A 17,411-nucleotide genomic window follows, 5' to 3' on the forward strand; every position below is an offset into this window, starting at 1 on the left:
GTGCCAGTATCATTTGGGCACCCTCAACAGGCTGCTAAAGTTCACTTCGGTGCAAAGTGTGGGTGGCACTTTAATGTGCAGTCAAGGTAGTGATTTGTATTTTAGGTCATATCATCATCAGCTGCATTTTGTATTCTAATGGTATGGTACTTTATTTATCGCATGTACCGAGGTATAGTGAAATTAATTTTGGTATACAGTTCTGTACAAATATCACTATACATAGGCGCTTAGATACATATTAGACAAGCAACTCAGATACAGTACAAGTATATAGTAGTAGTACACTGAGACAGTATACAGCGTTGCCCGTTTGGCGCCATTTTTGAAGTCCCAGTTGTAAGTGCAGGGATCTTGGTCTGACCATGGCAGTTTGTTATCCTGATGGCGTTGCAGGGTCTGGGAATTTTATAGGTTAAGTGTAGCTGTTGGTGTCCTCCGCCACTGCTCCTCCGCTGCAGGCTGTGTGCGGTCCGCTTGCTTGGCCTCTTGGATCGATGCCAGGTCCAGCCAAGCCCCAGGCAGCTGCAGGTCCTCCAGCGGCCCACTCCCCTGTCGAGGCACAGGACTCCGTCCCACAGCCAGTCTGCTTACCGGCCCTCCAGGCGGGTCCTCGATCTGCATTGGGCGAGTCGGGCCTTCCTGGCAGATTCCGGTCTGCGGCGGGGGGGAGGGGCGGGCGGGCTGGGCCTATCAGGTGGGTTCTGGATTTAGAGTATTGTGCTCAGTTTTGGGCACCATGTTTTGGGAAAGATGGTGCCCGCAGAGCAGGTTCCCGGTCTCCGGCGGCCAAGTCGGGCTTACCAGGCTGGCACGTACTCCGTCTACGGGCACTGGCTCCCCCGGATAATCCCGCCACGCGCACACCTCCAGGAATTCTGTAGAGTGTCAACTGATAGATAATATTTCAGAAAACAAACCCCAAAATCTCAAAGAAAAATACTATTAATTGAAGGAATCATGAATAGAGTGTTCCAACAGGGGGTGCTGGAATCCACTTAATTCAATAGAGCAAGCACAGATGCACAAAATATATAATCTTCTTTGCAAAAGCTCTACTCACAGGAGGCACCAAAATTAAAACCTGCATTCAAACATGTTTTACGTGATTCAATATTAAAATTAAAAGCTAGATTATTGCTGTGTAGCTTCTTCATCGCATCATTTCCAACCAGTCATCTTCCACACCATGCTTCTGCCCACAATGCCTGTGCCCAACATAATGCCAAGACCATCTCTTATCCACCAGTCCAGAAGGTTCATCCTTCCATTCCCTGCACGCCCATGTGCCTATGCAAAAGTCTCTTAAATGCCACTAATACACCTGCCTCAACCACCAACAGCAACCTCAAGCAGCATGTTCCAGGTACTCACCACCCTCTGAGTAAAAAAAGTTGCCCCACACACCTCCTTTAAACTTTGCCCCTCGTACCGTAAAGCTATGCCCTGTAGGAAAAAGGTTCTGACTGTCCACGCTATCTATACCCCCAAATAGAATTTTATAATCCTCTATCAAGTCTCCCTGCAACCTCCAGTGTTCCAGAGAAAACAATCCAAGTCTGTCCAGCCTCTCCCTGTAGTTAATACCCCCTAATTCAGACATAATTCTGGTAAAACTCCTCTGCATTCTTTCCAATGCTTCTACACTCTTCTTGTGAAAGAATACTGCATGCAATACTCGAAAAGCAGCCTATCTAAAGTCCTATAAAGCTGCATTATGACTTCCTCACTCAAATACTCAATGACTTAACCTATAAAAGCAAACATACCATATGCCATAATGAGGGAGTGCAGCTTAGGTTCACCAGGTTAATTCCCGGGATGGCAGCGGGACTGACATATGATGAAAAAATGGGTCGACTGGGCTTGTATTCACTGGAATTTAGAAGGATGAGAGGGGATCTTATCGAAACATATAAAATTCTTAGAGGGCCAGGCAGCATCTCGGGAGAGAAGGAATGGGTGACGTTTCGGGTCGAGACGAAGGGTCTCGACACGAAACGTCACCCATTCCTTCTCTCCCGAGATGCTGCCTGACCTGCTGAGTTACTCCAGCATTTTGTGAATAAATCGATTTGTACCAGCATCTGCAGTTATTTCCTTATAAAATTCTTAGAGGATTGGACAGGCTAGATGCAGGAAAAATGTTCCCGATTTTGGGGGAGTCCAGAACCAGGGGTCACAGTTTAAGAATAAGGGGTAAGCCATTTAGGACTGAGATGAGGGGAAAAAAATTCACCCAGAGGGTTGTGAATCTGTGGAATTCTCTGCCACAGAAAGCAGTGGAGGCACTGGATGTTTTCAAGAGAGAGTTAGATTTAGCTCTTAGGGCTAAAGGAATCAAGAGATATAGGGAAAAAGCAGGAATGGGGTACTGATTTTAGATGATCTGCCATGATCATATTGAATGGCGGGGCCGAATGGCCTCCTCCTACACCTATGTTTCTATGCTTCTTTACCACTATTACTTGAGGTGCCACTTTCAGGATGTTGTGAACTTGGACACCAAGATCCCTTTCTACATCAATGCTGTTAAGGCTCATGCCATTAATTATGTCCCTTACATTTGAACTTCCCAAAGTGCCACACCTCACACTTGCTCGGATTAAACTACATTTGCCATTTCTCCACCCATTACTGTAGCTAATCTATATCCCACTATATACCTTGACAGCCGTCCTCATATTCAACGACCCCCGATAAAAGATACACCTTGATACACCTGCTATGTAAAAGGCCATGCTGAATGTCCCTAATTAATTGTCTCTTCCAATTGCTGCCTTATAGTGCCAGAGTATAGGAAGGAGATCGAAAACCTCGTATCCTGGTGTCGAGACAACAACCTGTCTCTCAATGTTAGCAAGACAAAGGAGATAGTAATCTACTTCAGGAAGCAAAGCGGTATGCATACTCCAGTTTGCATTGACAGTACTGAAATAGAGATGGCCACTTCCTCTTCTCCCTTCTCCCATCAGGCAAAAGGTATAGAAGTGTGAAAACGCACACCTCCAGATTCAGAGACAGTTTCTTCCCAGCTGTAATCAGGTAACTGAATCATCCTACCACAGTGCTGAACTATTATCTAGCTCTTTGGTGACCCTCGGACTATCCTTGATCGGACTTTGCTGGCTTTACCTTGCACTAAACATTATTCCCTTATCATGTATCTGTACACTGTAAATGGCTCGATTGCAATCATGTATTGTCTTTCTGCTGACTGAATAGCCCATAACAAAAGTTTTTCAGTGTACCTCGGTACACGTGAGAATAAACTAAACTGAACTGATATCTAAATCTATAAATAAAATAGACCATGTTAAGATATGGCAGGGTAGATTATATGTCTGGACAACAATACATGGGATCTTAAAGATGACAATACTACCCCACGCAATCAAATGTCTTCAGCCTGAATCTCTTTGGCTTAATGTTATCGAGGTAGATTATGAATTGGGGGTACTCTAATGTATGAGTACATAATTGGACCAAAGAGATGAGTAAAGGTGATTAAGTGGACAGAAACTTGACAAAACAAGCTATAAGAAAGGCTTTGAGAAGGTGATAAGGCTTTGAGAAGGTGATGAAGTGCTTTGAGAAGTTGGTTCCAACACATTTCAATTCCTGCCTCAGCAATGATATGGATCTACTTCCATCCACCTACCACCACGACAGTGATGCAATCTCACTGTCTCTACTCTGAACCATCTGGACAACAGGAGCCTTGAAGTTCGTAGGAACATTGGCAAAGATCTTTTCATTTTCTCTAACTATTGGCTAGTCTCCAGTCCTCTGGGACTTTGCCTATGTTGTTCCTTTGTTTAAGAGGGAAGTGGGGAGAATCCAGGGAATTACAGGTTAGTGAGCCTCACATCAGTGTAATGGAGAGGATGTTTTGGAAAAGGATTTACTCCCATTTGGAATGGATTAATTATAGCCATCATAGCTTTGCACACAGCGAGTTTTGTTTAACTAACAGCATGCTTTTTGAGGAGGTATCACAAAATGCTGGAGTAACTCAGCAGGTCAGGCAACATCTCAGGAGAGAAGGAATGGGTGACGCTTCTGGTCGAGACCCTTCTTCAGACTGATGTCAGGGCTGACGGGACAAAGAAAGGATATGGTTGGAGACAGGAAGACAGTGGGAGAACTGGGAAGGGGGAGGGGAAGAGAGGGACAGAGGAGATATCTAAAGTTAGAGAAGTCAATGTTCATAACGCTGAGCTGTAAGCTGCCCAAACGAAATATGAGGTGCTGTTCCTCCAATTTGCAGTTAGCCTCACTATGACAATGGAGGAGGCCCATGACATAAAGGTCAGACTGGGAGTGGGAGGGGAGTTGAAGTGCTGAGCCTCCGGGAGATCAGGTTGGTTAAGGCGGACTGAGCGAAGGTGTTGAGCGAAACGATCGCCGAATTTTTTGTGTAGGTGACAAAGGTGATGGATCAGGGTTTGGTGGTGGAAGTTATCTGCATGGATTTTAGTGAGGTTGTAGAGGTCCATGCATTGTGTAAACACTCCATTTAATAATTAACCGATGCAGCTCCGTCGCTCACGCGCACTTCCCCGAGTTCAAAATCTAACCACAATTTTTTTTGTTCTCCGCCCACAGACAGCTACCCCACTGGACCCCGTGATTGGTCAGCCCAGATCACGTCCAGACCACGCGAGAGTTCGAACCTGACAAACGACGGTTCGAAACCAAAATGGCTCAGCCCACCACATGCCACCCCCCCCCCCCCCAGAACCGGAGTAATGAGGGCGGTTAAGCTGACTGAAGAGTGAGGCGGCCTGATGTCGTGTACATGTCTCCTGTGTCCGGGGACGCAGCTGGCAGAGTTGAGGGGGGGTGCGGTCGTGACAGTGGATGCCCTCTGCGGCGGAGTTGTGCCACCTGCACTAGTTGGTCAATGTCCAAGTGTGCCGGCTTAAGACGGTCCACGGAGACAGTCTCTTGTCTACTGCCCATGTTGATGACAAAGGTCGTGGCGCCGTGTTGCAGTACCTGGAAGGGTCCCTCGTAAGGTCTTTGCAGTGGCGTACGGTGGGAATCGCGGCAAAGGAAAATGTACAGGCAGTCCTGGAGGGCGGGTGGGACGTACGTGGTGGTGAGTCCGTGACGGGACGGCAGAGAGCGTGCCCACCTTCTCCCGGAGGCGTGTCAGAATGGACATGGGCGGTTCCTGATGTTCACGTGCTGCCGGGATGAAATCCCCTGGGATCGTAAGCGGGGCGCCGTACACCAGCTCGGCCGAGGAAGTTGCCAGATCCTCCTTCGGGGCAGTGCGTATTCCCAGCATTACCCACGGCAACTCATCCATCCAGTCCGGGCCTTCGAGCTGTGCCTTTAAGGATGCCTTCAGGTGACGGTGAAAACGTTCCACTAGGCTGTTGGCTTGCGGGTGGTAGGCAGTAGTGTGGTGCAGCTGAACGCCAAACAACCGGGCCATTGCTGACCACAACATGGAGGTGAACTGCGCACCTCTGTCAGAGGAGATGTCCACCAGCACACCAAAGCGGGCGATCCAGTGGGCAGTGAGGGTACGTGGTGCACTCATCGCAGCGGAGGTATCCGAGAGCGGGACGGCTTCCGGCCATCTCGTGTATCGGTCCACAATCGTGAAAAGGTGGGTGACACCTCTGGATGGAAGCAGCGGTCCAACGATGTCGACGCGGATATAGTCGAAACGCCGGTGTGGCAGGGCAATATTCTGCAACGGTGCCTTGATGTGTGGCTGAATCTTTGAGGTTTGACAGGGGATGCACGCTCAGGCCCAGTTGCTGACCTGTTGGTGCAACCCGTGCCACATGAACTTGGCTGCAACCAGAGCCGTTGTTGCCCGTAAGGAAGGGCGATCCAAACCATGAACCCTGTCGAAAATCCGGGGGTGCCAAGCTGCGGGGATGATGGGTCTCGGCTGTCCCATAGACACGTCGCAAAGGAGGGTAGTGTCAGCAATCCCGAATCGGACATCCTCCAACAACAGGCCTGAGACGACGGTGCAGTAGGCTAGCATCTCCTCATCCTCTCGCTGTGCGGCCGCCAGGGCCGTGCAGTCGACACCTGGGGCCAGAGCGTGGATGGCATTGATAGCGGTGCGGGACATTGCATCTGCAACCCGGTTGCTCTTGCCCGCGATGTGCTAAACACAAGTCGTGTACTCAGAGATATAGGACAAGTGACGCTGCTGCCGGGATGACCAGGGATCAGACACCTTCGCAAAGGCAAACGTGAGCGGCCTGTGGCCGGTGAAAGCCATGAAATGCCTGCCCTCGAGGAAGTAGCGGAAATGCCGGATGGCCAGGTAGAACGCGAGGAGCTCCCGGTCGAAACCGCTGTATTTCTGCTCAGGGAGGTCTCGGGTGACGACTGAAAAAAGTGAGGGGCTGCCAGCTACCATTTATCAGTTGTTCCAGCACCCCGCTCACAGATGTGGCAGATGCGTCAACCGTGAGAGCTGTTGGCGCGTTGGCCCGTGGATGTACCAGCATCGTTGCTTTTGCCAGTGCCTCTTTGGCATTTTTTTTTTTTTAATTTTTTAATTTAAATTTTAACAAAGCACATACATGTTACAACTCATAGTACCCAAGGATACCTACATTATAAAATCAATTGTACATGTATTGTTCTGTATTATCTCCCCAACCCCCCCCCCCTTTGGCGTTGTTGAACGTGGAAGTGGGTGCACTGTTTCACACGAGCACTTTCGGCTTGTTGGCCAGGGCCTTGAACAGCGGCTGCATGATCCTGGCGGCTGCATGATCCTGGCGGCTGCTGGCACAAAACGGTGATAGAAGTTGACCTTGCCGATAAACTCTTGGAGTCCCTTCACCGTGGAGCAGGGGTGTCAAACTACTGCATCCGGCTCGCAAAGGGATCCAATCCGGCCCGCAGGCTGATTTGGAGAGAAAAAAGCTGCGTTGTCAATTGTCGTGTTGGGGGGCGGTTGACATTTATTGCGGCATGTCAGGGGTTGGAGTTCGTGAGTGGTAGCCGGGAGGAAGGTTGCAGACTATTGTCCCATCTGGCTCGGCGACGAGCTGCGAGTCTGTGGCTGGAGCTGAGCGGGGTTTTGAGATACAGTGCGGAAACAGGCCCTTCGGCCCACCGAGTCCGCGCCGCCCAGCGATCCCCGCACATTAACACTGTCCTACACACACACTAGGGACAATTTTTACATTTTACCCAGTCAATTGACCTAGATACCTGTACGTCTTTGGAGTGTGGGAGGAAACCGAAGATCTCGGAGAAAACCCACGCAGGTCACGGGGAGAACGTACAAACTCCGTACAGACGGCGCCCGTAGTCAGGATCGAACCCGAGTCTCCGGCACTGCATTCGCTGTAAGGCAGCAACTCTACCGCTGCGCCACCGTGCCGCCCATGTGGCGGGTGTGTGGCGGAGCGGAGTTGGGCGATGGACTGGAATGGACTGGAAGCACCAACAACCCCAAGGAAGAAAGAAAACACCACAGAAGTCTGTTGCATTTCACCCCCAAAAAGGAAAACAGATGAGGAAAACAAACCTTTTCATTTCCTCTTTTCGTTACCTGAGAAGTTTCAACCGAGACGTCAGCTGGTTCTTTATTTCTTCTGGGAGGTTGGAATCGGAATTAAAGAGAACTTATTTTCAAAAGTATAACTAATGGACAACAAGTCCCTGATGGTTTTGGAAAAAACTGCAGATGCAGGTTAAAATTCAAAGGTAGACGCAGAATGTTGGAGTAACTCAGCGGGTCAGGCAGCATTTAGGGAGAGAAGGAACGTGTGATGTTTCGGGTCGAGACTTTCTTCAGACTTCAGAAGGGTCTCGACACGAAACATCACCCATTCTTTCTCTCCTGAGATGCTGCCTGACCCGTTGAGTTACTCCAGCATTTTGTGTCTACCTAGGTCCCTGATGTTGACAGGCTGGTTAAAGCCAAAATATGTCAGGTGTCTGGAAGCAGCAATGGAAAAGTGAGTGACAGTTCGATGCACTGTCACTCACAGTTTTGATGTCATTGAGATGGCAGTAGCCCCCACATGGTCTCCAGCCCCCCAGACACTTTGGGGACCTTGTGAAGCGGGGATGCCCACGGGCTGTCTGAGCGGCGGACTATGCCCATTTCCTCCATCTTCTGGAACTCGTCTTTGGCCAGTTGGAGCTTGTCGGGGAGCAGCATGCGTGCGCCTGCATGGAGTTACGGTCCGGTGGTGGGGATATGGTGCTTCGCCCCATGCTTAGGGCTGGTCGTTGTGAACTGAGGGTTATGATGTCGGGGAAATAGGCCAAGATCCTGACGTACTCATTGTTGGAGAAGGTCACCGAGCCGAGGTGGGGCGCAGTCAATTCGGCGTGGCGCAAGGCGATCGACTCGAACGTCGCAGAATTGACAAGACGTTGTCCCTTCACGTCGACCAGCAGGGAGTGCGCCCGGAGGAAATCGGCGCCCAGCAGCGGTTGGGAGACGTCGGCGATAGTAAAGGGTCCACTTGAACTGACAGGAGTTGAAGCTGAGTGGGGTCGTGCGGACCCTGTACAACTTGATATTGCTGCAGTTGGCGGCGGCCAGAGAAGGCCCCCCCTTACCGGAACAAGTGTTGGCCCCCAATAGGGGCAAAACACTGACCTCTGCTCCCATATCCACGAGAAAATGCCACTCCCCAGAATGATGATCCCAGGTGTAGAGGAGGTGATACTTCTGGCCGGCCACAGTAGCCACTACTGGGGGCCGATCGAGCCATTTCCTGGATGCGTGCAGGGTAGTCGGCATCGGCAGGCCTTGGAACCCCACCTTACTGTTGGTAGTAGCACCATTCACCCTTGTCGGCATTGCTCGTGGCCGGCTTCACTGTCGCACCTGCGGTAGAGGCTGGGCCCGGCCGCTTGACCTGCCAAGGCACCCCCGCCACCCGGCTGATGGTGGTGCCACCCTGCTGTTTCACCTGCCACAGCACAGCCGCACGGGAAGCCAACCGGCGGAGGTCGATTAAATCGTTGTCCGCGAGGTGCAGACGAATGTCCTCAGGCATCTGCTTGAGGAAAACCTGTTCGAACAGGAGGCAGGTCTTGTGTCCGTCCATCATGGCGAACATTTCATCCATAAGCACGGACGGCTTGCGGTCGCCTAGGCCATCCATGTACAGGAGTCTGGCTGCCCTGTCGCGGTGGCTGAGGAGCGTTTTGAGGCCCTCGTACTTGCCGTCGGCTGGTGGCTGGCGAAAGTAATCGATTATGCGCCCGGTGGTGTCCTAGTCCAGCGCACTGACCATGTAGTAATAGTTGGTGGCATCGGCGGTGATCTGGTGGATGTGGAATTGGGCTTCGGCCTGTTGAAACCACACGTGGGGCTGTGATATCCAGAAAGCGGGCAGTTTGATCAAAACTACGTTCTGCTGGTCTGGGTTGTCGGCTGCAGACATGATACAACCCAAAATAGGCCGTTTTGGATCGTCGGGGTCACCATTGTAGAGGTCCCTGCATTGTGTAAACACTGCGTTTAATGATTAACCGATACAGCCCATCGCTCAAGCGCGCATCCCCGAGTTCAAAATCTAAACGCAATTTTTTTTTGTTCTCCGCCCACACACCACGGCCCGTCCCCGGACCCCGTGATTGGTGGCCCAGATCACGCCCAGTCCGCGTGAGAGTTCGAGCCCGACAAACGACGGTTCAAATCCAAAATGGCTCAGCCCGCCATAAAGGATTTAATAAAGTCCCCATGGTCGGCTAATCCAGAAGGTTAAGATGCATGGGATCCACAGTGACTTGGTCATGTGGACTCAGAACATTCTTACTAATAGAAGACACAGGATTGTGGTAGAAGGGCATTATGCAGGTTGGATGCCTGTGAGCAGTTGAGTTCCAGGGAATCTGTGCCCTGACACCTGTGGTTTCAGATATATATTAAATACATTGACATAAATGTAAATGGGTTGGTTAGTAGGTTTGCTATGAGAGAGAGAAGGGGAAAGACTGGAGGTAGCTTGAATGGAGTGTTTCTGCCAATGTTTACAGCTTGGACAAGAATATCCAATACTATGCACTACATTATACATACAGTAGCTTCACCACTCATCATTCAGTCATTCCTCATTCCTGGTCTCCACCCCATCAATAAAGCTGCAGGGATGTGAAGGTTGGTAGCGTGATTATCCACTGTCAATTCCCTTGTTGCTTGTGCTGTCAGGCATCAACTCTACCGCTGCCCCACCACCACACCGCCCTTTATTCAACCCAGAGGTCATTATTAAAAGCAAGGTGCAGAAAGTCCCTTTAACCACTGCAGAAAGAGTTCCTTTTACCTAAATTTACAAAGTTCCACTTCAAATCGGAATTTTTGCTCAACAATTTGCATTTTACTGTGACTTTAATTAAGTAAAATAACGTCTTTCACCAAATTGGTCGGGAAAAATAAATGAGCAACCATGTTCAAAAAAATGTTTAAGAACAAAAGAACAACAATATATGGAGATCTTCAGAAAAATAAGCTCAAGCTTTGTGAAGTGAGTGAGTGAAGTGAAATGGAAGGGTAGGAAGAGGAGGGACATTGAAGAGAAACCTAAAGTCTGAAACTTTGATGGTCAAAAGTTGCATTAAATGAAGTGGCAAAAATATGGAAGTGTGGAAGAGGATAAGCAGGTGCTTGGGGGACAGCAAAACATGAAACAAGAAGGGAAACTTGCTCCAGCCACTTTCGCTGCCATCTGAAAAACATGTCAGAACCAGGTTTAGGATAGAAACACCGAATTAAAAATAGAAAATGCCGCATTGGTGAATGGAAGAACAGTTAATATTTTTTTTAGATTTAGAGATACAGCGATTTAGAGAAACAGGCTCTTCGGCCCATCGAGTCCGCGCCGCCCGGCGATCCCCGCACATTAACACTATCCTACACACACTAGGGACAATTTTTACATTTTACCCAGTCAATTAACCTACAAACCTGTACTTCTTTGGAGTGTGGGAGGAAACCGAAGATCTCGGAGAAAACCCACGCAGGTCACGGGGAGAATGTACAAACTCCGTGCAGACGGCGCCCGTTGTCAGGATCGAACCTGAGTCTCCGGCGCTGCATTCGCTGTAAGGCAGCAACTCTACCGCTGCGCCACCGTTCATCAGAACCAGAAAAACAGAGCAAAACACAAATTGCTGGAGTAACTCAGCGGCTCAGGCAGCGGCCGGGGGAGGTAATAGGCGGGTGACGCTTTGATAAACTGAGAAACCTTTAAGCTGTAGAGAGGGATGTGGCGAGAACAAGAGGAATATCTGCATTCGAGTAAAGACAAAGAAATACAGAACAACTATAATACTAAAGAAATATTGAAAAACTGTAAAGAAATACTGTGCTGTGAGAAATACTGTACCAGCTAACAGGATGCTGTAGGCTTAACCATCTGGAGGTGATGCAAAGCACAGGAGAGGCACAACGGTGGAATTGCTGCCTTATAGCGCCAGAGTATAGGAAGGAGATCGAGAACCTCGTGTTCTGGTGTCGAGACAACAACCGTTCTCTCAATGTCAACAAGACAAAGGAGATAGTGATCGACTTCAGGAAGTGAAACGGTACACATGCCCCAGTTTGCATTGAAGTAGAAATGGTTGAAAACTTCAAATTCCTAGGAGTCAATATCAACAACAACTTCTCCTGGACCACCCATATTAAAGCAACGACCAAGAAAGCACACCGACGCCTCGACTTCCTAAGTAGGCTTAGGAGGTTTGGCATGTCCCCACTCACCAACTTCTACAGATGCACCACAGAACGCATTTTATCAGGATGCATCACAGCTTGGTTTGGGAACAGCTCCATCCAAGACCGCAAGAAATTGCAGCGAATTGTGGACGCAGCCCAGACCATCACACAAACCAACTTCTCTTCTATTGACTCCATTTATACCTCACGCTGCCTCGGCAAGGACAGCAGCATAATCAAGGACGAGTCGCACCCTGGCCAGTCCCTCTTCTCCCTTCTCCCATCAGACAGGAAGTATAGAAGTGTGAAAACGCACACTTGCAGATTCGGGGACAGTTTCTTTCCAGCTGTTATCAGGCAACTGAACCATCCTACCACAAACCAGAGAGCAGTGGTGAACTGCTATCTACCTCATTGGTGATCCTTGGACTATCCTTGATCAGACTTTGCTGGCTTTACTTTGCAGTAAACCTTATTCCCTTATCATGCATCTATACACTGTAAATGGCTTGATTGTAATCATGTATTGTCTTTCGCAGGTTCGATCCTGACTCTGGATGCTGTCTGAACAGAGTTTGTACGTTGTCCCTGTGACCATGTGGGTGATTTTAATCTGCTTATTGATTGCATTAGTCGAACTGGCAAGGCTATCAGGGACGAGGAATCTGTGATGTGCAGTTAAGGTTGTTTTTTGGAGCTCATTAAACGCAAGAGGCCTAACATTCTACTGCATGTATCTGTGATGAAAATGGCCTTTAATAAAATCTGACAATGTGCACTTTAACCACATGTGATTTTTTTCTATTACAAATCTCAAATTGTGGAGTACAGAGGCAAATAAATAAATGATGTGTCTTTGTCCCAAACATTATGGAAGGCACTGTAAACTGGAAAGGCCGCTAACCTGAAACTGTTGAATTTGGCCTTGCATCACAAGGGTTGAAGAATGCAGCATTAGCTGAGATTTTGTTACTTGTTTATATTGAGCTTTGCTGGCACGGGGCAAAAGGCCAGAGGCACAGAGGTCAGGGTGGGAATAGGACAAATTTAAAGGGACAGACAACTGGCGGCTGAAGGGCATTTTCAGGCTGAACAAAGAACACGCAGTCTTCCACGTCCATCGATTTGCTACCTATTGTTCTGATTACCTGAATCTCCCTGAGGTCCCAGTTTTGACCGAATAGATCTACATTCATTTGCATGTAGAGAAACTAGTCATTAATATATAAACATCAAATCTTTAAGGTGAGAGGGGCAACATTTAAAAGGAGATGTGTGGGGCAAGGTTTTTTTTTTAACATACACACACGCACACATGGTAGGCACCTGAAACACACTCTACGTCAAACTTAGAACAGCAGACAGCAATCGCTGCTGGTGAGTTTCAATACTTTAATTGAAGTAGTTTGTTAGCCAAGAAAATTTCCTTTTAGATATTTGAACGCTTAATGTTTATTAATGCAGGTTAATAGATTTTAAAAAGATTTTTTTAAGATTTAGAGATACAGCGCAGAAACAGGCCCTTCGGCCCACCGGGTCCGCGCCGCCCAGCGATCCCCGCACATTAACACTATCCTACATCCACTAGGGACAATTTTTACATTTATCCCGGCCAATTAACCTACAAACCTGTGCGTCTTTGGAGTGTGGGAGGAAACCGAAGATCTCGGAGAAAACCCACGCAGGTCACGGGGAGAACGTACAAACTCCGTACAGTACGGCACCTGTAGTCAGGGTCGAACCCGAGTCTCCGGCGCTGCATTCGCTGTAAGGCAGCAACTCTACCGCTGCGCCACCGTGCCGCCTAAACTACTTTTAGAACATTAGTTTAGTTTAGAGATACAACGGAGTAACAGTCCCTTCGTCCCACCGAATCCATGCCGACCAGCGATTTCCATACCCTAGCACTATCCTATAAACTAGGGACAGTTTACAATCTTTACCGAAGGCAGTTAACCTGCAAACTCGTACATCTTTGGAGTGAGGGAGGAAACCAAAGCACCCGGAGAAAACCCACGAGGTCACAGGGAGAATGTACAAACTCCACACAGACAGCACCTGTATTCATGATCTAATCTGGGTCTCTGGCTCTGTAAGGCAGCAACACTACCGCTGTGCCACCGTGCCGCCCTTGTTCAGATCATGTGTTTATTTGGAGTGTATTGGAAACAGCAAGGTGCTCTGCCATACCTACCATTCTCAGGTTACATGGGAAGTCTATGCAGTACTCTCTCACACAGATAACAAGAACTTAATATAGTGCAAAGTGGTTGCCTAATCTGTTTGTTGTCTCTGTCGTAGAGGTCACCACCCCAAACACAGAATGAAGACTCCACACTGGAAGTACAAGTGAAGCAATGAAGAATCTGAGGATGGGAGAAAGGGGAGGATGAAATGGGTGCGTCTCTCCCCCCGCCCCCCAACCCCAACAAATGATAGGAAGAGGTTCAAAGAGCAGGTGTTGCATCTCCTACGATTGCATGAGAGGGCGGTGCAAGAAGAGCAGTGAATGAAAACATAAACCTCAAATTATGATGGATCCTCACATTACTCTGTAAAAATAAGTCTGGCTCTTCAGAAAAAAAAAAATCCTTTTAATTAGTTTATTCTTTTAAAAAAAGACATTACATTTCAAAACAGTTAGCACAGCATATCAAAGTACACCCAAGTGGGGGGGGGGGGGAGGTGGGGGGGGGGGGGAGGCAGAAGAGTTTGTTACAGGTTTAAAAAAATAATAATCAGAATTAGCAAACCACTTCATTTCAATTCTATTATTTTTTTTAAAAATTAAGCAGCGAGTGTGGTCATTAAAAAGGTACTGAAGGTTTGGTTGTGCTTTTAAACGTGCAAGTTCCCCGAAACACCATTACCTTTGCCATCAATATACAATTTCATATTGTTAAATAAAATAATCAAAAGTCATAAAATTTACCTGTATAACAAATTGTATATAGTGCCTTAGATTAGCAGTACCATTGTGTCGAGAGACTGAAGAAGGGTCTCGATCCGAAACATCACCAATTCCCTCTCTCTAGAGATGCTGCCTGTCCTGCTGAGTTACTCCAGTTTTTTGTGCCTATCCTCGGTTTAAACCAGCATCTGCAGTTCCTTCATACACGCTTAAGGAGAACAATTGTACACGCAGGTTTTAACGTGACAATCCAGGTGTTTGGAGTGGTCAGGGGCTGATGGTTGAAGATCAAAGACTGCACTAAAATGCTTGAACTTAAATTTACCTAACAAAAGGCTCATTCAACAACCATGGATTCACCAGGAACATAATTTTTTTAAGTTAAAATAGTTCCCGGGGCTAACCTGTAATAAGCCTCTTGTTCTGAGCAGTACTGTACCGAACATTTGGTCTTATTATTAAAACTCTTTGTATCACCTAGTGTCATTTTACATTTGGTCCATTTGAATCTATTCAACCCAGAGGTCAACATATTAATTGGGAGTTCACTAAAGCTGAAACAAGGTACCTTGGACCCAACATTTACAATTACAGCAAAATGAAGCCATTTAAAAGTAGTTTTCAGAAGATAAATCACAGGTTTTCTGCTCAACATTGGCCAGTCTTACTGCAAACTTTCTTAAATTTAAACACTCCAACATAAAAATGTCATGTACATAAAACATCACAAAGACACATTAAAAAAACCCCAGCAAATTCAGACGGTTATTCTGTGCTTGGTAACAAGAGGTGACATTTCCTGACTTCACTGCCTCGATGCATGGTGCACAAAGTTAATGAGCTATTCCTTGTCCACCTTGCACAATAAAACAACACATCTATCAATAGGCCAGGCCTAAAAACGTGATTAAGGTACAATAGTCAATACATTACTTCTTCTGAAAGAAGTTCTATTGCCAAAGACGACAATACCTAATATAAAAAGTGCAAAATTAATCATTAACACTGTCCATCTTCATCTTTGTATCTCAGTTCATTTTAGTGTGAAAACAAGTGAACTTTGTACTGTTATAAGTGCAATTTCTTCAGCGAATGGGTGAACGTGGTCTGACGATGCAAGGAATCAATTTCAACCAGAAATACCATCTCCAGGACAAATAACAATTGGTGCATTTCATTGTGTTGTGAAGTTGCCATCGGCACAAAAAGGATACAACACAACTCCAGCATTCACCACAAACTTGTAACCGACAAGCGTGTAGTCTCACAATTTGGTTTCCAGGCATAATACAGGCTCCGTTCAGGTGCACAATTGTTTTCTTGTTTTCTTTGTTTACAATTGTGCAAAATACTCTTGTTGTGAGCCAGGCCCCCAGGTCCCCGGTGTGGAAAGGAATGAGGAAGCCACAGTTACCACCCTGCGTACAATGGTTCCGAGTCCCAGGAGATCCCATAAGACATGCGAGGCTCTTGGCCGGGGGTTTGCTCTTTGCTCAGTAGCGGAGATCGCACCGGGTCCCTTGGCGTGCTCTCCTTTTTACGGCGTACGATGAAGATGACGACCGGCAGCACAATGACTGAAAGAGAATGCAACACATTTTAGGGGTGGAATTCAACAATAGGGGACAAGAGCAGAACTTGCCACCTTGCACAACAGGTGAAAATAGTTCCGGGATGTCACTTGTGTCTGGTGTCAGAAGCTATGGGAAGAAGGCAGGAGAATGGGGTTAGGAGGGAGAGATAGATCAGCCATGATTGAATGGTAGAGTAGGCCTGTACTCGCTGGAATTTTGAAGGATTAAAGGAAGGTATCACAAAATGCTGGAGTAACTCAGTGGGTCAGGCAGCATCTCAGGAGAGAAGGAATGGGTGACGTTTCGGGTCAAGACCCTTCTTCAGACTGATGTCAGGGGAGGGGGCGGGACAAAGATAGGATGTAGTTGGAGACAGGAAGACTGTAGGAGCCATTTTGCAGTTATTAGTTATTTTTGCTTATTAATATCATTACCTTGTATTCTGCTGTAGTTTGGACACCATAGAGTTAATGCAATGCTTACGTAGGGGCTGGGCGGAGCCAGAGTACGGGCAGTTGGGTACGTGCTGGCAGAGTGTGTGAGCTGGGAGGTGCTGACAGAGGGTCAGCTAGAAGCTCCGCCAAAAGATTTATCAGCCATGATGTAATCGCCTGTAAGTTTTATTAACTAGAAGGTTAATACAAACTGTGTCGAAGTTATATCTGGCAATTCGTAACGATCGCACTGTGGTAAGATATGGAATTTTACCTAGCAATTAATAACCAGTCGGTGACAAGAGATATGCCAATATGTTTATTGCACCTTCAAATAAAGAAGACTAACTATTATACGTCAAGGAGGATCTCTGTTATTAGTTGTTTGAGTCATTACGCTTATCGCTGACCAGGTCTATGCAAGTGGCAGCTTGGGAGCTAATTGATATAGATGAGAAGCTGGCCACTACAAAGACAGTGGGAGAACTGGGAAAGGGGAGTGGAAAGAGAGGGACAGAGGAACGATCTGAAGTTAGAGAAATCAATGTTCATACCGCTGGGTTGTAAGCTGCCCAAGCGAAATATGAGATGCTGTTCCTCCAATTTGCGGTGGGCCTCACTATGGCAATGGAGGAGGCCTATGACAGAAAGGTCAGACTGGGAGTGGATTTGTGCTGAGCCACCGGGAGATGAGGTTGGTTAAGGCGGACTGAGCGAAGGCGTTGAGCGAAATGATCGCCGAGCCTGCGTTTTGTCTCGCCGATATAGAGAGGTTGACATCTGGAACAGCGGATACAATAGATGAGGTTGGAGGAGGT

At 47.6% G+C, this 17,411-nt stretch overlaps 1 protein-coding gene across 1 annotated transcript in view; it reads right to left on the reverse strand.

Moving 5' to 3' along the window:
* Positions 1 to 14,368: 14,368 nt before the first annotated feature.
* The window catches only part of LOC144598800 (uncharacterized), a 46,160-nt gene continuing 43,117 nt past the window's right edge, over positions 14,369 to 17,411 (reverse strand). The window contains exon 9 of the mRNA XM_078409245.1: positions 14,369 to 16,162. Within this exon, the coding sequence (XP_078265371.1) occupies positions 15,996 to 16,162 (167 nt within the window). The 3' untranslated portion in view covers positions 14,369 to 15,995. The remainder of the gene's footprint in view (positions 16,163 to 17,411) is intronic.

The sequence above is a fragment of the Rhinoraja longicauda genome, chromosome 1 (assembly GCF_053455715.1).
Source record: "Rhinoraja longicauda isolate Sanriku21f chromosome 1, sRhiLon1.1, whole genome shotgun sequence".
NCBI lineage: Eukaryota > Metazoa > Chordata > Chondrichthyes > Rajiformes > Arhynchobatidae > Rhinoraja > Rhinoraja longicauda.